Source organism: Castor canadensis, chromosome 18, assembly GCF_047511655.1.
Source record: "Castor canadensis chromosome 18, mCasCan1.hap1v2, whole genome shotgun sequence".
NCBI classification, from domain to species: Eukaryota; Metazoa; Chordata; class Mammalia; order Rodentia; family Castoridae; genus Castor; species Castor canadensis.
The window spans coordinates 39,449,532-39,473,047 of NC_133403.1; the positions used below are offsets into that span (position 1 = coordinate 39,449,532).

At 42.5% G+C, this 23,516-nt stretch overlaps 2 protein-coding genes and 1 non-coding gene across 3 annotated transcripts in view; 2 read left to right on the forward strand and 1 right to left on the reverse strand.

The window, feature by feature from the left end:
- Positions 1–9,112, reverse strand: part of Fam216a (family with sequence similarity 216 member A) — a 15,746-nt gene extending 6,634 nt beyond the window's left edge. The window contains exons 1-4 of the mRNA XM_074060827.1: positions 8,933–9,112; positions 8,285–8,622; positions 6,047–6,087; positions 876–997 (exon numbers count right to left, since the gene is read on the reverse strand). Coding sequence (XP_073916928.1) covers positions 876–997; positions 6,047–6,087; positions 8,285–8,622; positions 8,933–9,112 — 681 coding nt within the window. The remainder of the gene's footprint in view (positions 1–875; positions 998–6,046; positions 6,088–8,284; positions 8,623–8,932) is intronic.
- On the forward strand, positions 8,999–21,313 carry Gpn3 (GPN-loop GTPase 3). Its single transcript, XM_020159757.2, has 8 exons — positions 8,999–9,158; positions 12,727–12,835; positions 16,417–16,584; positions 17,949–18,073; positions 18,814–18,929; positions 19,051–19,147; positions 19,641–19,769; positions 20,392–21,313. The coding sequence occupies exons 1-8, from the start codon at positions 9,111–9,113 to the stop codon at positions 20,452–20,454; spliced, it is 855 nt and encodes a 284-aa protein (XP_020015346.1). The 5' UTR covers positions 8,999–9,110; the 3' UTR covers positions 20,455–21,313.
- On the forward strand, positions 12,309–12,440 carry LOC141419094 (small nucleolar RNA SNORA14). The gene has a single exon (XR_012443758.1). It is a non-coding gene; the product is annotated as a small nucleolar RNA SNORA14 (small nucleolar RNA).
- Positions 21,314–23,516: the final 2,203 nt, after the last annotated feature.

Genomic DNA, 23,516 nt, shown 5'->3' on the forward strand with positions numbered 1-23,516 from the left:
CCAGCACCAGAAGAATCTTTGTGTTGGACATACTTAAGGATAGTATGTTGGTTTCCAATCTAAGTAATTTTGACCAAGTATACTGACTGATTTTAGAAGTTAATGCTCACTTAAGGTGCAAGACTCCACTATATATGCATGTGTATATACACATAGGATTTATAGTTAGGTAATAAATCCAGAGAAGTATCAAAATGTTCACCAGAAAGTTTACCAGTATACAGCAATCTATTAAATCTAATTCACATACTCACATAGCTCTAGAGATGATACTTCTAGTAGATTTGGTCTTTTGTTTTTCCAGACAGGGATCTCACTATGTCACCAGGCTAGTCTCAAACTCCTGAACTCAAGCAACCCTCCCACCTTAGCCTCTCAAGTAGTTGGGACTATAGGTACATGTCACCATCTCTGGCTCTCATAGCTATGCTCTTTAATGAGCAGTGCAAGTCAACACTCATAAAATCCTAATTACCATCTTCTTTTCCTGCTTCTAATTTTAATTCCTTGCGTGAAGGCTTTAGGACAATGGCTGGATTTCCTCTCTAAGGGAACCTAAGCATCTCTGATGGGTCCTTGAGCCTCCCGAGGACAGACACATTAGCTCTGAAGCCCTAGATGCACCCTAAAGACAGGGAATCTCAATCCTTACACTCACTCAGGACTTTACCCAACAGATACTTATTGACTCATTGACCGTGTGCAGAGGACACTTTGTAATTTTTGGTGCCTTACCCTCTCTCTGAATTGATCATCTTGAATAAAAGGTTCAGCTCTGGGCTGGGGCTACAGCTTAGTGGTAGAGGGCTTGCTTAACATGCATAAGGCTCTGGGTTTGATCCTTGGCACCCCTTAAAAAAATTCCATTCACTTACCTTTAGAAAGGATGCATCCATCGTTGATTTAGAAATATGGATTGTCTGAATTTGAGGAGTTTTCCGTAACTGTTGCAACTTGCCTATGTGTGAGTGCGCTTTGTGTCCACCTTTGATTCTGTCTGTAGACAAGGACATTCTTGTGAATTTCAGAGGCAAAGATCAGTTCAACAAATTTAATAATATGTGGATATCTGTATGTATCAACCATTATCCTGAGAAGTAATGTGATATTTTACACCAGATAGTTAAAGATGACGAGAATGTGTGATATGCCCTTTGGTTTTGGAGCACACAAACATCTTGAATAGACAGGTCTGCAAAGAAGATCTACAAGTAGTCAATAAGCACATAGAAAGATGCTCAGTAGCACTAGTCATTAGGGAAATGCGAATCAAAAACAATGAGACACCATTTCACACCCTTCAGGACAGCTGTCACCAAAAAAAAAAAAACAACTGTTCAAGTGAGACTCAAGTGTTCACCAATGGATAAACAGATAAAATGTGGTATACTCATATAATGGGGCATTATATTGTTGCTTTAAAAAGGAAATGCTGACACATTCACAACATGGATGAACCTTAGCTATATTATGCTAAGTGAAATAAGCCAGTCACAAAAAGACATACTGGCAGGTGTGGTTGCACATACCTGTAATCCCAACACTCAGGAGGCTGAGGCAGTAAGATCAAGAGTTTAAGGCCAGCCTGGACTACATAGTGAGACTCTCAAAAAACAAATGGATAAATACTTAAAAAGTTAAAAGACAAATATGTGTATGTTTCCACCTACGTGTTATGCTGCGAATAGGAAATGTCCTCCACAGATCATGTATTCAATGCTTGTTCCCCAGCTGCGGTGCTATTTTGGGAGATTCTGAAAACTTCAGGGGACAGGACCTAGCTGGAGGAAGGCCAGTGGGACATGCCTTTATAGGTTCTATCTGGTTCCTGGTCCCAGTCCCTCTTCATGAGATGAAGAGCCTCCTCCACCACACACTCCTGGCCACTATGATGTTCTGCCTCACAACAGGCACAGCAACATGAAGCCAAAGACTATGCAATGAAACCATGAGCCAAAAGAAAGCTTTCTCCCTTCAATAGCTTTTCTCAGGTATTTAGTCACAGTGACATAAAGTACGACTAATACACTAGGAAAGTCACATTCATAGAGACAAAGTAGAATGGTGACTGTGACAGGCGGGGGAAGGAAGAACTAGGGAGTTAGTATAGTCTCATTGGATGACATTTTGGTTTAGGAAGGTGGCTATACAACGTCAATGAACTTAATGCCACTCATCTATACACATCAAAAAATGGTTAAAATGGTCCATTTTATATTTCCCCACAAGTAAGTAAATAAATTATTACCTAACCCAAGAACTTTTGTATACATTGTCCTCAAACAAAAAGTACTATAAGCAAACACTGATCTCTAATTAGTAGGCTTTTGTTTTTTAAGTGGGACTAGGATTTGAACTCAGGGCTTCATGCTTGCAAAGCAAGCTCTCTACCATAGGTGTTTGGTGGGTTTTCGTTTTTGTTTTGGTGGTAGGAATCAAACCTAAAGCATGCACTCTTATCACTGAGCTACACGTTAAGCCCCATAGTATGTATGTATGTATGTATATTTGTGTGTGTTATATGCTTTTATATAAAGTAGAAACAGAAATAAACACTGCTATGTGTGGATAAGTATGCATGTACTTATATATAAATGCACACACATTTCTTTCCTAGCTCTGCAGCTAGAAGCAATGCTCATCCATTAAGCACTCCTAGCCCAGAGCCTAGTTTCTAAGTACTGTTCTCCACTTTAAAAAGGCTCTATATTTTTTCTATTGCTGCCATAACTAATTAATAAATTTATAGCTTCAAACAACACCAGGGCATAGTTCTATAGGCCAGAAGACCAAGTACAACATGGTTCAGCCAGGTCCTCTGCTTAGAACCTTACAAGGCCAACAAGATGTCGGCTTGCCTAAGATAATATCTGGAAACTATGGGAGGAGAATCTTCTTGGTTCATTCAAGTTGTTGACACTATTCAGTTCCTTGCAGATTTGGGACTGAGGACTCAAGTTTCCTTGACATAGAGCCCTCCTCATCTTCAGACCAAACCCTTTTCTCCCACATCTGCCTCCCCTTAGCCAGAGAAACTTCTGTGCTTTTAAGGGATCATGTGACTAGGATTGCAGGCATGAGCCACTGGTGTGGGCTGGTCTGTATTCTTCACTAACGTCAATGTCATGAAATGCAAAGGAAAATCCTTGAGACCCTATTTCGAAAATACCCAACACAAAAAAGGGCTGGCGGAATGACTCAAGCGGTAGAGAGCCTTCCTAGCAAGTTCAAGGTCCTGAGTTCTAACCCCAGCACTGCTAAAAAAAGAAAAGAAAAACAGGAACTGGGAGTAGAACTTAATGGTAGTATACTTGGCTAGCATTTGCAAGACCCTGAGTACCATCCCCCATACCGTAAAGTAATAATGATCACATATCAGCAGGCACCAACCGGACCACAGGAAATGTTAGGGACAGCTGACCTGTGAGAAATTCCAATCTTCTTTGTCCTGGCCACATCATGTCTGTACTGGGCTGGAGCAGGCTCTAGGAGAGGTGCTTATTGTGATCTCATTCCACCACTGACACCTCAAATCCATCTACTGATTATTGGGGTGGAGGTGTAGTCACGCATTATTGCAGACCAGTGGGAAAGGTAGCTCTTCAACTCAGACCTAGAATCCAGATGCTTCTAGTGCCCTCCCCCCACTTTTAATTGGTAGTATTGGGGCTTTGTGCTTGCTAGGCAGGTGCTTTATGGCTTACACCATGCCTCAAGCCTTCCAGATACTTCTAGGGCTTCTAGGATTGAGGTTATGATTAAGTATTTATTTAAAATAAAAGGACCATGTCTTCCATTTGTAAATGAGCACTAGCTCTTTTTTTTTTTCGTGGCCAAATATTTACAATTATGTTCTATGCTGGGCATTGTGCTGCAAACAATAAAACAGGACAGGGTAAATAATACCTAGATTCTGTCAAGAGTTAGCTAAAGTGCTAGGCACCAGAGGCTCATGCCTGTAATCCTAGCTACTTGGGAGGTTGAGATCTGAAGGATCATGGTTTGTGGTCAGCTGGGGCAAATAGTTCTTGAGGCCCCATCTCTAAAATAACCAGAGCAAAATGGACTGGAGATGTGGTTCAAGCAGTGGAATGTCTGCTTTGTAAATGTGAAGCTGAGTTCAAACCCCAATCTTACCAAATAAAATGAAGCCCTCCTGAGTTCAAACCCCAGTCTTAACAAAGTGAAGCCCTGAGTTCAAACCCCAGTCTTAACAAATAAATAAACAGTTAGCTAAATTCTATATTAAAAATATGATGAGAACTTAAGTTTCAATATGGAGGAAAAAATTGTTGCATACTCCTCTTTTTTCCTCCAATTATGAACACCAATATGCACCGTTCATTTTTGATTTGTGAAGTACACTAAATGTAAAAATAACATCTCCAACCACCTAATAATTAAAGTATTTTGATATATTGCCTTTCAGGGTTTTCTGCTTATTTTTTGCACTACTGGGGATTGAACGCAGGGCCACCAGCATACTAGGCAAGTGCTCTACCACTTGAGCTACACCTCCCAGCTTAGTTTTTTTGTTTTATTTGGGGGGGGGGCAGTACTGGGGTTTGAACTCAAGAGCCTCATGCTTGCTAGGTAGGTGCTCTACCACTTAAGCCATTCTGCCAGCACTTAAAAAGAGTTTTTATTAAGCTTATATATAGTATTTTTGAGTAGTTTTAAAATGTGTAAATTTTTCATTTTTATTTTAATATTTGTTTAGAAAATTTTGTTTTTGTAAAATTAAATCAATCTATTTCATACATTAACAGTTATTAAGATTCTTCTATTTCCTTCCAAATATGAGTTGTATTAATTTTGTTTTCTGCTTGTGTTTTGCTTTTCTTACATTTTTTTCTCTTTCTGTGGCAGTGGAGAGTAAACCCAAAGCCTCACACTTCCTAGGCAAGCATTCTACCAGTTGTCCTAGCCCTTTTGTTTCTATTTCTGTTTTTGAAACAGTGTCTTACTACCTTTTACCAGGGCTGGTCTCGAACTGGCCATCCTCCTGCCCCTGCTTCTCAAGTAGCTGGAATTACAGCTGTAAACCACCATGCCCAGCTTTTTGGTTTTTTGTGTGTTTGTTTGTTTGTATGGGTTTAAGGCGGGGTCTTGCTATACAGCCTAGGCTGGCTGGAACTCAATTCTCCTACCTTCAGCCTCCCTAGTGCTGGGATTATAGGTGGTCCCCACCATACCCAACTCTTTTTTACATTTAACTGTAATTCAGTAATTTTGGTGAGGAATCTAAATTAACCAACCCCAGTACAATACACTATAAATATGGCCATGCTATATATATATATATATATATATATATATATATATATATATATACATATATATATATATATATATATATATATATATATACATATATATATATATATATATATATATATATATGTATATATACTTAGATGCACTCACACACGTGTGTGTATATATATATGTATATATTTATGCAGTTGCAAAGACTATAAATTTTCTATGGAAAAGCGAAGTGAATCCAAGTTTACATATTATTAAATAAAACATTTAATGACTACTACACTTAGAATATATATATTTATTTACATACATACACCTAAGGTCAGTAAACTCACCTCCCTTTATATAACCCCCCCCCAGATTAGTAAGAGGCCTTTAGGGGTTGTTTTTGTCCAGCATAGAAGAGGTAAATATTTTGAAAGCTTTATCCTTTGAGAGGAAAGTGTTAGCATTGAGAAATATTTTATGCTCTTTGAAGCTGTTCAGTTTAGAATTTTTCCTTCCATCCATATATAAACCCCCAAGCTGTATTCTGTGCTTTCAGACATCAATTCTGAATACAGTTCTTTTAGAATTCATTGGTAATGTTTTAAATGGTTGACTTGAGATATATTAACAAAAAAGAACCTGCTAGATTGTTCTTTGAAAATCTTAAAAGACTGAGCTTCCTGGGGATGGTAATAAAGTCTATTTTTAAAACTCCATTGTGTGGGTGGCTACAAGCAAATTGGCTTCTTGAACCTTTTATATGCACATCTGCTTTATAGGCACTACTTACCAGTACCTTTGGAACTCTGGTAATAAGAATGCTCAGCTGATCTGTTAAAAAAGGATATAAATAATATTTAATTATTGAGTTTTATAAGCACTAAAAAACATATTCAAATAACAAAGGGATAGCATTATATATGCTTTTCTTTTTTTTTCCTCTCCACATCTGACCACATATGCTTTTAATTTTTCATGTTTCCATCAGAAATAATGTCTTCAAATTCTCTGCCCTAATTCTACTTAAATCCTAATGGCTCCAGGTTTTTCTGAGGTAAGTTATCTGAGATTTTTACCATGCTAAACATTTTTTTCTTGTTTTGGCAGCACTAAGGCTTGAACTCAGGGCCTCACACTTGCTAGGCAGGTGCTCTACTATTTCAGCCACTCTTTCAGCCCTGTTTTTGTGATGGGTTTTTTCAAGGATAGGGTCTCATTAACATTTTGTCCTGGCTGGTTTCAAACTGCAATCCTCCTGATCTCTGCCTTTCAAGTAGCTGGGACTGCAGGCATGAGCCACGAGCACCCAGCTAAAAAAAACAGATTTATTTTAAGGCAGATTTGGTTTCACTTTCATAGCTTCCTAATCTAATTCCTACAATGAGCTCAATTAAGTAGTATGGCCAGGAGAGGTGTCTCACGCCTGTAATTCCAGCATTTGGGAGGCTGAGACGAGGATCTTGAGTGTGAGGCCAGCCTAGGCTATATGGTGAAGCACTGCCTCAAAAAAGCTACATAGATGACTGGAGGAGTGGCTCAAATGGTAGAATACCTGCCTGGCAAGTGTGAGGCCCTGAGTTTAAACTCCAGTTACCGCCCCCCCCAAAAAAAAAAAACTACATAGCACAGGGCATGGTAACTAATGGCTATAAGCTCAGCTACTCAGGAGAAGCGATTAGGAGGATCCTGGTTCCAGGCTAGCAGGGGCAAAAAAGGGAAATCTCATCTCAATCAATAAGCTCAGCTATGGTGGTGCACCTGTAATCCCAGACATAAGGCAAACAGTAGGTAACAAGATGGTTTTTCAGAGATCAAACCAGACAAAAGGACCAGAGAGACCTTATGTGAAAAACAAACTGGCCGGGCACTGGTGGCTCACTCCTGTAATTCTAGCTACTTGGGAGGCTGGTATCAGGAGGACTGCAGATTTGCCAGCCCAGGCAAATACTTCAGAAGATCCCATCTCCAAAATAAATAGAGCAAAATGGACTGGAGATGTGGCCCAAGCAGCAGAGCACCTGCTTTGCAAATGTGAAGAGCCCTTAGTTAAAAAAAAAAGGGGGGGGGCTTTGAGGGGTGGCTCAACTGATAGACCACCTACCAACCAAGAGGGCCTGAGTTCAAACTCCAGTCATATAAAAAAAAAAAAAACCCCTACATAGCCAACAAATCAATTAAGTAGGTTTGGGTTCCTGTGCTACCTTATTGCGCGCGCGCTCTCTCTCTCTCTCTCTCTCTCTCTCTCTCTCTCTCTCTCACTCTCGTGGGACAGGGATTTGAACTCAGGGCTCTACCACTTGAGCACTGTGCCAGCCCAGTAAAGTAACTTGGGTTTCTGAGGAGTAATTAACCTGTGCTGGAATTGAAATGTATTGTTTCCGCCGGACATCAGTGGTGCAAGCCTGTAATCCCAACTACTCAGGAGGCAGAGATCAGGAGGATGGGGGTTCGAAGCCAGCCCCGGAGAAAGAGTTCGAAAGACCCTAAGGGGGGGGAGGAAGGAGAAGGGGGTTGGCGGAGTGGCTCAAGTGGTAGAGTGCCTGCCTAGCAAGAGTGAGGCTCTGCGTTCAAACCTCAGTACCACCAAAATAAATAAATAAACCCCTAGTCGCATCTTCAGGTCCTCACAGTACAGGGCTCGGGAGGCTGAGAGAGGAGGGTGGAAAGACAACTTGGCAGACCCCCCCGCCCGGTCTCAGAAAACAAAGACATTTAAAAACAAAACTGAGACTCGGCCAGGGGTGCAGGTGGAGCCACGCTTTGGGGCTAGAGATGGTGGCGGCTTCGCTGCGCCCCCTCGGGGCAGAAAAACGCACGCCCGCGACTTGTCGCAGTCACCGCGCTTCGTCACTGCACCAAACCCTCCCCCGGCACGGCCAGGCACCTCCATCTTTCCCATCCCGGCACCTTTAACAAGGGTTCCCTCCTCTCGCTTCGGGACGCAGGCACCGCGTCCCAGAGCTGCCCGCCCCACCCGACGCTCGGGGCCGGCCATCGTCCCCTTTACCCGCGGGGACCCCGGCCTCACCCGCCGCCGCCACCCTGGTTCCCGGCCACTGCGGACAGCCCTGAGGAAGAGCTGTACTGGGTCCATTCTGCCCCCAAACCCTGGCCCGGCATCTTCCCGCTGCCCTGTTCACGAGCCGTGTGCGCAAGCGGCTCCTGCCCGGTTCTCGACCCCGTCAGCACGCGTGCGTCAGGCGCCGAGAAGTGGGCTGAAGTGGCGCGCGACGCCGGGTTCCAGCCCCTCCGACGCCGTCCGGACACGGCCCGAGTCGCTTCGGGAGCGCGCGGGGGGCAGAAGCACGACCCCGCTGTCCGGGTGGGGGAGGGGCGGGAGTCCTTCGGTTGATGGCGCTCGGGCGCCTAAGGCATCTTTCTTTGGGAAGGATGCGTGAGGGGAAGGGAATATACACGCTTCCTAAAACAAACGATGTCTCTTCACTTCAACTCTTCCAGACTCAGCAAATCTGCAAATCTTATTTGTCACCATTATAAGTCAAACGTTAGGCCGCAAATAAGGACTAGTGCACCCAGCGTATGGGTGCGGAAGATTGTCCGTTAACGGTTATCACCTAGGCAACCAGGCTTTGCGGGCTTCCCAACTGCCAAATTCCCTAGACTACTTCTGCGCACGCGCGAATCCTCCCGGCCGCTCCCCTCGTCTTCTTAGCACGCGATTGTCACGGGATTTGGGCCGCGGATCGCTCCGTAGTCGGAGGTGTGGCAGTGCTGATGACGTAAAAGGAAGTTGGATTGCGATTGGCTCGCGATTCGAGTTCCCGGAACTCAGTGGGCGTCGCGCGAAGGCTGTAGGAGTGTGGCGGAGAGGACCGGGAATTCTGAGAGCAGGCATGCCTCGGTATGCACAGCTGGTCATGGGCCCTGCCGGCAGCGGGAAGGTGAGGAGCGAAAAGTTGTAGTTCGCGGGAGGCAGGGGGTTTAGGTCGCGAGGGAGGGGCCAGCGGGCGTGTGTACTGCGGATCCTGACATCTTGGGGAGCTTCCTTTACATCTCTGTGTTTCAAGGTTCTTTTTGTTTGGAAGAGGAGTAATGATAGTTGTTAATATCTATTGAATACTTATACTCCAGGTATACTGCTGTATTTTTTTCTTTTTTGGGGGAGTGGGACTAGTATTTGAATTCAGGGTTCTTCGCTTGCAAAGCAGGCGCTCTACCACTTGAGCCACATCTCCAGTTCATTTTTCTCTGGTTATTTTGGAGATGGGAGGCTCGTGAACTATTTGCCCGGCCTGGCCTCGAACCGCGATCCTCCCTATCTCAGCCTCCTAAGTAGCTAGGATTACAAGTGTGAGTTACCGCGCCTGGCACCTCTTGTACGTTCATAGCTACCTTGTGAAGCAGGTCTTGTTAATTCCCATTTTACAAGTAAAGGAAAACGAGCCGGGCATGGTGGTGCACGTGTGTGATCTCAGTCCTCTGCAGACTGAGGCAGGAGGACCTCAAGTTCAGGCCAGTCTGAGCTACATTGTGTGCGATCCTCTTCCCAACAAACAACAACAACAAAAAAGCAAAACCAAAAACTCCACAAAGCCCAATTAGAGGAAAATGAGATTCAGAAATGTAAAGTTCTTTGCCAGGATAGCCAGTAAGTTACAGCTGAATTTGAGTCTAGTTTGGTTCAACTCCTGAATCTCACCCTGTCTCATACCCAAGAGGGTAAAGCAGGGTCTTCACTGTCAGAAGTTGGGACATGAACTTAAGGTATTTGAGGTGATTGACCCTATGTTAAGGAATGTGGGATCGTGTATCTAGAAAGTTGTTCCCTTCTCAGTTCTTTCAGCTCTTCACTTCACAGTGGGGTGACATTGTGTTTAGTGTGTCTTCAACTCTTTTTTAATCCCCAAGTCTTTTTTTTTTTTTTTAAGAGAGTTTTTTGTTTTTTTTTTTTTTAGCACCACCAGGGTTTGAATTCAGGACCTCATTTGCTAGGCAGGTGCTCTTCCACTTGGGCCACTCCACCAGCCCTTTTTGTTTCAATTATTTTTGAGATAGAGTCTCACTTTATGCCCAGGCTGACTGTGGACCACAGTCCTCCTATTTTTGCTTCCCTACATAGCTGGGATGATAGGTGCACACTATTATACCCAGCCATTGGTTGAGATGAGCATCTCATGAACTTTGAGGTTACCATTCCTCATGACTCAGCTTTTAATAGGCAACAGTATTTAGCTAATATTGTAAGCATTTTAGCTAAGATTGTAAGCATTTTAAAGTTGTATATAAAAACAATAATAAAGAAAACATCTAAAGCTGTATATGATTATATGGTTACCTTCACATCATGATCAATGTAATCATAATTGGTTTCTGTTTAGTAATATAATTTTTCCTTGTAAACAGGAATAATATTAGGGGTCCTAAAATAGTAGAAATGGGGAAGATATTGAACAAATACAAAAGTGTAGGAAGTTACTGAGAGTCTATGGAAGTGTGTCACTTCAGTCTTAAGCAAAAGCGTTGTTCTGGGCCATTGACCTATTCTAGGTATCAGATATTTACATATGACTAAGATGTAGCCCTGACCTACCCAGAGCCTGTAGCGTATTTGAAGAGATAGATAGCTGACCTGTCCATTAAGGCACCATTTGATACATGGTAGGTAGAAATAAGAGTATATGTAAAGAAAAGCATGATGGCTGGGTGCCGGTGGCTCACGCCTGTAATCCTAGCTACTCAGGAGACAGATATCAGGAGGATCATGGTTTGAAGCCAGCCTGGGCAAAAAGTTTATGAACCCTATCTTGAAAAAGAGGTTGGTGGAGTGGCTCAAGGTATAGGCCCTAAGTTCAAACTCCAGTACTGCAAAAAAAAAAAAAGAAAGAAAAGCATGATGGAAGTTATTTCTATACTCTGCATTAACTTTTGTACTGTTTGTGTTAAATAAGTGTCTTTCTATAACTTTCTGTTGTCTTCTATCAAAAACACTCATTGAGCATGTTTTTTATGCTGGCATTGTTTTGGACCCTGAGGATTATGTGGTGAATAAAACACACCAAAAATTCCTGCTTTTGTGGAAGCTATATTCAAAACATAGTCGGTCATTTAGGAGAAAACAAGCATTTACTATATAACAGATTCTGTGCTAGTTCTTGGACTTAGGTTTATAACACTGACTAAGATATATCTCTGGCTTTAAGCTGTGGACAGTTGATTATGCCTATAATCCCAACTACTAGAGGCAGAGATTGGGAGGATCTCCGTTTAGGCCAGCCTGGGCAAAATGTTAGCAAGATCCCATCTCAACCAATAAGCTGGATGTAGTGGTGCACGCCTATCATTCCAGCTCAGAGTAAGGCCGTAGGTAGGTTGTCAGCATGAGGTTGACCCTGCTTAAAAACAGGAGACCCTACCTGAAAAGATAACTAGAGCAAAAAATTGAACTGGGGTCGTGGCTGAAGTGGTAGAGCACCTGGGTTCAAATTCCAGTACTCCCCCCCACCAAAAAAAAAAACATACGTACATACAGCTATCTCTGTTTTTAAACAGGATGGGAGAAGGGCAAGCAACCTAGAGACTTTAACATAGTATGGTAAATATTCTGGAATGTGTGGTAAAGAATTCTCGCAACCAAAAGTGTAAACTGCTAGCCAACCTTCAAGCTATCCTTTTGACCTTTTAGTGCTCTCTGAGGTTGGAAGCACATTCCCGTGTGCTCACGTACCACCTCAGAGACATCATCCCTGCCCGTACACCTGAAGTTTTGTTTGGACTGTACAAGTTGTAGTAGAGACTTGTGTGTTAGGTGCTGACCTGTGTAAGCAGACAGCTTTTCCTTTAAAGTCCACTTGGTAAGAAGCCTTAGTGATCACAAAGGATATCTCAGAGACAAGAAAATTGAGGGACAGAGTAGAGAAGCCACTTCCGGAGGTTACCCTTGAGTTCAGGCCTGGTATGGATTTGCAGCCCAGGCAGATCAGTGCCTGCCAGATCAGTGCCTTTTTCCTTATTTTCAGCCATCTTCTTGGTTGAAAGCATACATTTGGTCTGAGTGGACACTGCTCCAAAAGGGTGTCAAGAATCCTTCTGGGTTGCATTCTTAAACCCTCTTGGTGGCTTCATTCTTCATGCTTCCAAGATATGAGTGAATGCGAGAGAAATTGCAGGGAGTCCAAAGGGCTGTGCTTCCTGTGGCTCAGTCTTATTTCATACCTGCAACATCTTTTAAGAAAAGAAAAAGAATCTTCGCTGGGTGCCGGTGGCTCACACCTGTAGTCCTAACTACCCAGGAGGCAAAGATCAGAAGGATCATAGTTGGAAGCCAGCCTGGGCAAACAGTTCATGAAACCCTATCTCAAAAAAACCCATCACAAAAAAGGGCTGGTGGAGTGGCTCAAGGTGTAGCCCTGAGTTTAACCCTAGCCCTGCAAAAAGAAAAAAACTCCTTATGGGGGTGTGGCAGGTAGCACTGCCAATTGCTGTAACTCCTCATGCCGTGTGACATTACAGAGTACGTACTGTGCCACCATGGTCCAGCACTGTGAAGCCCTCAACCGGTCTGTCCAGGTGGTCAACCTAGACCCAGCAGCAGAGCACTTCAACTACCCTGTGATGGCTGGTAAGTCCTGGCAGAGCCTTCCCAGCTTCAGGAAGTTAGTGCTGGCTGTTTACCTGGAAACTGAGAAACTAATTATTGTTGTCTCATACCCTGGTCTCTCGGTGAATGGAATGAGACTGAGTGTTATTTGGTGACATGTTCACATGATGTGTGTGACAGTATCCTTTCTAGGCCTACATCATTCTAGGCAAGTGCTCTACCACTTGAGCCACAGCCCCAGTTCTTTTGTTTGTATTTTGTTTTTGAGATGGAATCTCAGTAACTTTGCCAGGGGCTGGCCTTGAAACCCCTCCCCCCCCAATCCTCTTGCCTGTGCCTCCTGACTAGTTAAGATTACAGGCATATACTACCTTGCTGGCGTCTTTCATGGTTTTTGACGTAAGGCTTAAAAGTGAGTAGACTCCTCCTTCACTGTCCTTCAACCCCTTCTTACATAGTTCTGCCATAGTAAATCTGTAATGAAGCTGATTTGGTTGCAGCAAACAGCTAGCTTAAGTAAAAAAGATTAAGCTTAAGTGAAAACAGCTCACTTACACTGGAGATGTAAATATTTGTGTCAACAGCATATAGCTACATAAAACCTCTGCAACAAGAGTATGGAGTAGAGAGTATGGTTAGAGAAAAGAACTCAAGACTAAGCATCGAAGTTGTCTGCTCTTTGGAGATCTGGTAGAGGAGGAGGCGTCAGTAAGGTGGAAGGGAAACACTCAGGCGAGAGTGTTTTAAGAAAGAGGTGGGGGTTGGTAATGTAAGTACAGCTGAAAAGCTGTAAGATGAGGACAGAGGAGTGGTGGTTAGATTTGGGAACTTGGAGACCCTGGCTACTTGGCCAGTGACGTCAGTGGAGTGGTAGGAGTGAAAGCAGGAGGGATTATGAAGAGTGGTGAAAGGGGCTGAGATGGTTTGATGACTGGAAGGGAAGGGAGGTTTTGGTTTTCAGGTTGGAGGTTGTAACTGGATGTACTTGTCTACTCACTAAAACAATCCAGTGAAGAAAGAAACTGTTAGTGCCAGAGAAAGCAGAAATAACTACAAGAGTGAGAAGGGAGAGGAGATCCTGAGCAAAGAAGGGGTTTGCCTTTGTGAGGAGTGAAGTTCTTACCCAGTATCAAGAGGAAAGACCAGCAGAAGGTCTCATGTGGTGTTGGTTGTGGGACTATGAAAAATTTTCAGCCAGGCATGGTGATGCTCACTTGTAATCCCAGCACTCTGGAGGCAGAGTTAGGAAGATCATGGGTATGCAGCCAGCCTGGGCTACTTAACAAGGCCTTGCCTCAAAAAACAAAAGAAAAAAGCTCTTATTGACTTCTGATTTTTGATAATGATGTGTGATCTTAGCTGAGAGTGGGAGAGGAAGGCAGGTTGGAGAGGAGGCAGAAATCATCATCTTCCTTGGGAAAAGACATTACATTGCTTTGGGATTGTATTAATTTACTTCTGCATAGCTGTGACCAAAAAATCCATGAGAAACAATTTAAGGGAGGAAAGGTTTATTTTGCTCAGCTTCGGAGGGTTCACTTCCCCTGGTGGAGCAGAGTGGCTCATTTCACGGCAGCAGGAAAACATGGACAGGAGAAAAAAGGAAGGGGCCACAGTCCTAGTGACCCCCTTCCTCCATCCAGGCCCCACCTCCTTCTTTTCATCACTTCCATTATGAACTCAGTAGGGATTAAGCCATTCATTAGGTCAGAGCTCTCGTGATCTAATCATCTCTGGGAAGCACTCACAAACCCAGATGCTTTACTAATTTCCTAGGTGTTTCTCAAGCCAATTAAGCTGGCAGTCCAGAGTAACTATAAGGCTAGGTGCTGGTGGCTCACGCCTGTAATCCTAGCTACTCAGGAGGCAGAGATCAGGAGGCTTGCCTTCAGAGTCAGCTCAGGCAAATAGTTCACAAGACCCTATCTTGAAAAACCCTTCACAAAAATAGGGCTGGTGGCTAAAGGTGAAGGCCCTGAGTTCAAGCCCCAGTACCACAATTAAAAATAAAAATTAACTTTCTGTTTGCAGCATACAGAAAGCTCAAGCTAGCTGAAGTAAAAAAGATTTAGTAGGACTTTTAGATAACCCAAGAGCAAGACTCTGTAAGAGACTAGAACCCCAAACACAAAAACTAACAGGAACCAAACCAGCTTTCTAGCTGTCTCTGATGTCTTCTCTCCCCTAAGGACCAATTTTCTCTACTTCATGGTGCAGGTGGCCTAACAAGGTCCCCAAGTTCACATCACTTTCTGGTCCAAGTGTCTTACTGACTGACAAATGTTGGTCCATCCATTCAGAAGACCGGTTTTGTTGTCCCAACTCAGGTCAATTGTTTATTCCTGGAGGAGCAGTGGGAAGATGTCGCCAGCATAAATGTGCTTGTGAATGAAGTATAGTTTTCCACAAACAGAGCACAAAAATAAATACAAATCTAAGGTAGAAAATTCTAAATGCTGATTTCTGAAAATTAAAGAATAATCTGTATACCAGAATCTTAAAGCCCTTCCAAATGGTGATTTATTTCCTAGTCTTCATCCTTCTACCCCAGGATGTATGATTCCCACCCCTGCTTCCCATCTTTATAAAAACTGAAGCAGGGCTCAGGGAGGTTAAGTAGCTTCTCTTCTGTCATTGTGGTAAGACACTGTAGTGTAGGGCTGGCGGGTGGTTCAAATGGTAGAGCACTTGTCTAGCAAGCTCGAGGCCCAGTTAAAACTGAGTTCAAACCCCATTACTGCTATGCCAGGAGAGGGAGAAAAGAGAGAGAATGGCAGTTGGCTTTGTTTTTGTTTTACTTTTTTTTTTTTTTAAGTAATACACATTTACATGATTCAAAATGCAAAAAACACAAAACAGTAAAAGTGTACAGGAAAATGTCTCCCAGCTCTGTGTGTAGCAGTCAGATCCTCTCCAAGTAGGGGGTGTGGCTCAACCAGTAGAACACCTGCCTAGTAAGCTTAGGCCCTGAGTTCAACCAACAATAAATACCACAAGAAAAAAAAAAAATCCTCTATGTAGCCAGTATTACCAATTTCTGTGTGTCCTTCCATAAATAGCCGGTACACGTGAAATCCAGTGCCTGTGCACATTATTTAGATGTAGTGATTTTATTTCATCTTTTTTCTTTTAATGAACATAACAGGATTTTTTTTTCTTTCAGTGCTAGGGATTGAACCCAGGACCCTGTGAGTGCTAGACTATTACTGAGCTATATCCTCAGCCCAAAGTTTTTATTTATTTATTTTCAGTACTAGGGTTGGAATTCATGGCTTCACTTGCTAGGCGGGTGCTCTGCCCCTTGAGCCACGCCTCCGGCCCACGTGATGGGATTTGTTATAGAGTTCTCTACCTTATATTTTTCACTTAGTATGTCAGGTTGTCTTAGATCAGTACTTCAAGCTTTCCTCCCTTTTTTATATCTGCATATATTCCTCTATACAGTGTCTGACTATTTAATAACTTATTTGCTCACTTTCCTATTGATGGACACTGCTTCCATGAAAACCATGTACATAAGTAATTTCATACATGTGAAGTTTTTTGATATTTATAAAGTTGTTAATTATTACTTACATTCTGAGCCTTACTGGTCCTTTCAGACATCCGAGAACTGATCGAAGTGGATGATGTGATGGAGGATGACTCTCTGCGGTTTGGCCCCAACGGAGGACTGGTCTTCTGCATGGAGTATTTTGCCAATAATTTTGACTGGCTAGAGAACTGTCTTGGCCATGTAGAGGACGACTACATCCTCTTTGACTGTCCAGGTCAGTCAGCAGTTTGAATGTGCTGTTGTGCTTGGAGCTGTGATGGCTGTGTTCTCAGTGGGAGAAACTGGAGTATTTGTAGCCCTAAGCCATATGGCAGTAGGGTGCCAAGCTCTTAGTTGGTTCTAATTCACCCATTGAACTTACTGAGAGCAAGCAAGCCATGGTCTCAGCCTTCCTGGAGCTCACAGTCCAATAGCATGCGACACAGTGTGGACAGAATCACCCCCGCGACCTTTTTATATTCATTTGTGACTGGTATTCCACAGTACCTAGACTTTCACATGGCAGGGAGATTAGGAAGGTTTCTGATCTGGTGGCCTTTAAGCTGGGCGATGGGGACAGTGAAGGAGACTGGTTCAGACAGAGGGCATAGCATGCTGACAGTCTTGAGTCAGGAAGGAACAGACAGGTTGGAGGTGCCTGAGCCTTTCTTTTATGGAATTGGGGTTTGAACCCAGGGCCTCACTCTTGCTAGGCAGGTAAGTACTGCAGATACTCTACCAACTTAAGCCATGCCACCAGACCTTTTGCTCTTTTTCTCTGAATAGGATCTTGAGTTTTTGCCTGTGGCCAGTCTTGAACTGAAATCCTTGTACCTCTGCCTCTCAAATAGCTGTGATCACAGGCATGCATCACCATCCCCAGCTTATTGATCAAGATGGGAGTCTCACTAACTTTTTCCCTGTGCTGGTCTCAAACCTTAATCCTCCTGACCTCTGCCTCCTGGAATTATAGGCGTGTGCCATCATGCCAGGCCCCAAATTATGAACTTGAGCCTAATCTAGTTTTGATAATTCATGGTCCTCGTTTGTTTTCCGTTTCTTTTAATTGAACATATACTCAAAGAAAAGGGTACGTATCATAGGTATGAAGCTTGATGAATAGTCCAAAATTGCATATCCCTTGGTAGCACTTGGGGGGTTATTTTATTGTTTGTTTGTTTACTTATTTGTTTATTTAATTGTAGTGCCAGGCAAGCACTCCACCATTCCATTTCAGCCCCAGTCTTAGCACTCTTCTGATTGGCACAAACTGAAAGTGTGAAAACTTCATTTTCTACCTGAAACTGGATAGTTGCTTGAGATTCCTAGGGTGGCAGAACCTCAAGCTTTATGTTGTTTTGACAGTTTGTAATGACCCTTAAAAATTGAGTGCATTACACTGGGGGTGTGGCTCAAGCTGTAGAGTACCTGCCTACCACAGCCCTGAGATCAAAGCCCAGGACCACCAAAACAAAACAAAAACTGAATGTATTATTGCTAGGGCCCTACTTCCCTGTTGTAAACTATCTCATGGGATGCTCTGTGTTTGATGACTTAACCCATGTCCTGTGGGTGCTGCCTCTGCTGTTCTTCCTGCAGGTCAGATCGAGCTGTACACTCACCTGCCTGTCATGAAACAACTGGTCCAGCAGCTTGAGCAGTGGGAGTTCCGAGTCTGCGGAGTTTTCCTTGTTGATTCTCAGTTCATGGTGGAGTCATTCAAGGTCTGTTGTATGTAGAGTTTTCAATCATGGGTGCATGCAGGGGGCAGTCTCCTTTAATTATTTGTGGTTCTGAACACTTACAGACTATTCACAGACTATTGTAGAGTTATTTAGTATCCCTTATTATTAACTATTATTGCAATACATTTTAAGCTCAAAAATAGTAAGTGATATATAGATTTTGGAGAGCTGCTTACTAAGAAAATATTGACACATACGAATATTTTATAAACTGCTATACTTGTAAATAAAAATAAAAGTCTTTTTTTTTTTTTTTTTTTTTTTTGCTGCAGTACTGGGGCTTGAACTCAGGCCTACACCTTGAGCCCTTCTTTGTGTTGGGTTTTTTTGAGATAGCGTCTCAAACTATTTCCCATGCTGGCTTTGAACTGCGATCCTCCTGATCTCTGCCTCCTAAGTAGCTAGGATTACAGGCATGAGCCACTGGCACCCAGCAAAAGTCTGTATCTAATTTTCTGAAGATGTTTTGTGCATTTAATGAACTATCTAAACCAAATTTTATTTTTCACTAATAGCTCTTGGGGAGTATAAGATGAGAAAGGACATTAACGGTACTGTCTAAATTGTGGTGCCATCTGAGTACTGAGCGGCCTTTTTCTGAAAGAGTAGCATTTGTTTTACTTGGTTCAGTATTTTTCTGGTGATGAATAGGAGCCTCTCTCCATTGGGAGACTTAGTTGGCAACAGTTGACTCACATTCTTTCTTTTTCCTCCTTTAGTTTATCTCTGGCATCCTGGCAGCCCTAAGTGCCATGATCTCTCTAGAAATTCCCCAAATTAACATCATGACGAAAATGGATCTGCTGAGTAAGAAAGCTAAAAAGGAAATTGAGAAGTAAGTTCACTGTGTTGCGACCATCAGGCCTCAATTGCAGATATGAGCCTGTTTTACTGAGATGTCAATCTAGTTTTCTGATTTAGTCTTTTATTCATCATCTTCTTTCTTGCTTTTAAAGATTTCTAGATCCAGACATGTATTCCTTGTTACAAGATTCAACAAGTGACTTAAGAAGCAAAAAATTCAAAAAATTGACTAATGCTATATGCGGTCTGGTAAGCTTTTGAAATGTAGACATGGGGTTGTTTTCCTAAATGACCTGGTTAAGGGTTTGCCCACATCCAGTCAGTAGCCACCTTCATGGGATACATGGTCCAACACCATTTCCTCCAAAGAAGTATGGAGGGTCTGTAGGCTGGCCACCCAGCAACTTAAGTGAGAAGTTATTGACAGTGACCAATGCATTAATGTGTCTATTATTGTAAGCCATTTGGATAGTTCAGAACTTTTTGTGCTGGGTACAGTGTTACACTCTCATAATCCCAGCACTTTGGAAGCCATGGCAATGAATGAGTGCTCTGGTCAGTTAGAGGTCAGAAAATCAGTAATGATTTGGTGCTGTTCTGTCTCTGGCCATCCCTCCTCCCCCTCTACCCAAACACACATTATAATTGGAAGTACAAGTGGTTATAAAGTCAGATGTAAGCTGAAAATTACGTATTTTGTGGGACTTCAGAATGAGCCTTTCTTGAAATCCCCAACTCACAGATTGATGACTACAGCATGGTTCGATTTTTGCCTTACGATCAGTCAGATGAGGAAAGCATGAACATTGTATTACAGCATATCGATTTCGCCATTCAATATGGAGAAGACTTGGAATTTAAAGAACCTAAGGTAATTTCTGATGTGTGTAGATTGGCTTTGGGGAAAATATCTGCCAGCATTCACCAGCCTCTGCATAATCCAGGCAACTCCTTAACTTAGGTTTTATTTTTATGGTGGTGGTGCCAGGGGCTTCTCTGGGTGATCTCCAAAATTGACAGCTGTGCTCAAAAGTGGTATGAGTTTTACTCTACCTGGTGTTGAAAAATACTATTAAGTCTTTTTATACTCAGGCTTGGGGTTTTGTGCAAAGAGGAGGTGAAATCTATTTGAACTTGGGCTGCTCTCACATAGTTACTGAAGACACTAATGAGAACACTAACAAAACAAATTAGCTGAGAATCAGCTATGAATGTGAATTTAAGTGAGAAATGCTTTTAAGCTTATCAGATTTACCACAGATTTCCTTTGTTTTGCTTTGCTTGGTTTGAGACAGGGTCTTGCACAGTACTTAATATTACAGGCGTGTACGACTGTTCGCAAAATTCTCTCATGGTTTTTCCTACCATTAATGATTGCAACGAGCGACACTTGGGTGTTAGTTCCATGCAGAGCATTATCTGAGCAGTACGTGAACACACTTGTTAACTGAGAAAAAATGAGTGCATTTTCTGCTTTGTTCACTTTGTGCCAGGAACATGAAGATGGATCTTCCTCTATGTTTGATGAATATTTTCAAGAACGCCAGAACGAATGAAGAGTTTACTAAAAAGTAACTATAAATATGTGAAGAGCTGGTGGCCAAATTGGCAGAACATTCTTCCCTTTAAAGGATGCAATAGTAGAATGCTACTTTTTTTAATGGAAAAAAAAAAAAAGTAGGTGGCTCTTCACTGGGAGCATGCCTGACCACAGTACTGAGTTACTCTGAAACTGTTGCTGTTTCAACAGGGATCTTTTAGGAGTCGGGGGTGCATCTCAGTGGTAGAGTGCTTGCATAGCACTCAGAGAACTCTGTATTTAATCCCCCGCACCGCAAAAAGAAAAATTTACAAATCTTTCCGAAGTATACTAATGCCATCATTTTTATTTTAAAAGTCCAAATTGAAATGACTGCATATAGATTTCTATATAATATAAATAAATATCTTTGCTGTATAGTTAAGGCAAGCCTATTTTTATGGACAGGAGTTTGAACTCAGGACTTTGCACTTGCAAAGCAGGCATTCTACTGCTTGAGCTACACCTCCAGCCCATTTTACTCTGATTATTTTGGAGATGGCGTTTGGCCTGGAACCATGATCCTTCCAATCTCAGCCTCCCAAGTAGCTAAGATTACAAGCATGAGCCATCAGCACCTAGTGGATTTTTGAGGAGGTTTTTTTGTTTGTTTGTTTGTTTTGTTTTTGTTTCTGAGAGATACGAATTATTATGACAAAATACACATATGTACATCCAGAGGAAAAATCTGGAAGGGTATAGATAAGACCATTGCTTATCTGTATCTTACTATCCTCCTACACTAAAAATGAATTATTTAATTTTAAAAGTAAATGTAACTGTTTTGCGATATATATGTACATATAGAAAAGAGATAATAAAAAGGGTAATACTAACCTTTCATTACATTTTTGTTTTCTGTGCAGAATTTAATTTTTTTTTCTTTTTTTTTTTTGTAGGACTGGGGTTTGACCTCAAGGCTAGAATTTGAAATATGAAACCCTAGGCAATTTTCAAATGGGTAGATTTTGCCAAGTGTGAAAATTCAGGTAGTGATTGTTTAGAAATTTGGTTTGTAGTCTCTGAGCATTTAAAAGTGTATACATTCCTATAATAAATACATACCAGAATGCAGAAGACATAATTTTTCTCTTAAACTGCATAGCACATTGACTTGTTTTCAGAAATTCTAAGTAAATTTTAGCTGGATGTGACCAGAAGCCCTGGCCAGTCAGTAGATACTTCTCTAGTACCTGCTGTTGGCCTGGCTCTGCCAAAGCAAGGCTGATCTTATTAAATACTGCTAGACATCGTGCTAAGAAGCATTTACTGTAATCTGTCTGATTTAATCCTTACAACAGGCCCAAGGCTCCATTCATCATTTGGTGACTGATCTGCCAGCGGATTCAAATTGAACCTTCATAGAAACCCTGCAGCTCAGGTTAAATTTTTTATCATTCTTTGGCCTAAATGGCAAAAGTATACCTGCAGTGTCCAATTTGATCCATTTTAATTAGAGAAGTGAAATGAGCAAAGGTATGGGTGGCAGCTTGCACCTGAAGGCCCAGGCCAGGGGGAGGAGTCAGGTGTCTGGACTGGACTGAGCGTGAACTTCTGTCCCATGGCCAGTGCTGGAAGACCATGCTGAGTAGGGCAGCCTGGGGACTTGCTTGCCTGTGACCTACCAATTACCTGATGGTTGAGCCTCCTGGTCCCCTAGTGTTACCAGTGCTTAGGAACTTTGTCACTTCAGAGGGGAAGACAGAAGAGACAACTTTTTATTTGCACTCTTCATTGCTCCTAAGCTCTGCCTCCCTGGTTTGGTTCTGAAGATTCTAGTATGTGCCCATGGAGTAAAAAGAGGGGCCAAGTGGCATTCATCCCTTTGGGACAGCAGGGTTTTAAAGAATCTGGGATTTGACTGTCTCAGAGGGGAGCCTGACCCCACTTCTCAACCCTATAATGAGGTCCTGTGGATGCTGGGCACTGCAGGTAGAATGAGAAGGCCCAGGGCAGAGATGACCTTAACCTGAATGGGGTAACATGCTGACTGGTGAGACCAACTTCAAAAAAGGAAACTGCTAAGGGACAGTAGGGGAAAGTAACAAAATAGTGAGTGAGGGGCTACTTTGGGCTCTTCCAAAAAGTGCTCTTCGGCTACATACCCAGGTGAACAATCAATCAGATGTGGGAATATGAGGTGGAGTATTCCAGACTGAGGGACTGGCAGAAGAAAAGGCTCCGAGGCAGCAGTGAATTTGGCTTTTCACTTAAGGTGCTGTCTGGCTGTGAATTTTCAGTGTGCTCCAGGCATGTAAATTCTAAGCACTTTTCATGTAATTTACTTCATCCTCAAAAAACAATACTGTAAATATTGTCTCATTTTCAGGCAAAGCACAGAGAGGTGAGTTAACTTGCCCAGAATTACACAGCCCATACATGCTGGAAGTACAATTCAAACTCAGGGCCACTTCCTCAACTGTTACACAAAGAATGGCAGTATACCTCGGTGAGGCTGCACTTGCCTGTAATCCCAGCACTTTAGAAGCTGAGGCAGGAGCATCATGAGGCCAGCCTAGGCTGCATAGGAAGACCCTGTCTCATGAGAAAGAAAGAATAGTGGAACAGAGGAACATTCAAATTACTTCCTGCCTTTGCCCTTTAGTTTCCTGGTTATAAGAAGTAGTGGGTTGGTTCATTCATTTACTCAACAAAATTTACTAATGTTTACCATAAGCCATCACTATCACTGCCACAGGTGTGGGAAGTACAGCAGCACACAAAAGGACAAAGTCCCCCTTTTTCTCTTTCTTTCTTTTTTCTTTTTCTTTTTTTTTTTTTTTTGTGGGTGCTGGTATTTGAACTCACACTTGCTAGGCAGGTACTCTACCACTTGAGCCACTCCACCAGCCCCTTTTTGTTTTGGATATTTTTTGAGATAGGATCTCACTTTTTGCCCACACTGGCCTCGAATTGTGAGCCTCCTGATCTCTGGCTCCCAAGTAGCTAGAATTATAGACGTGAGTTACTAGCACCCAACCTAATGATACTTCGTTGTTTATTTTTGTTTATTTTTTGCAGTACTGGGGTTTGAGCTCA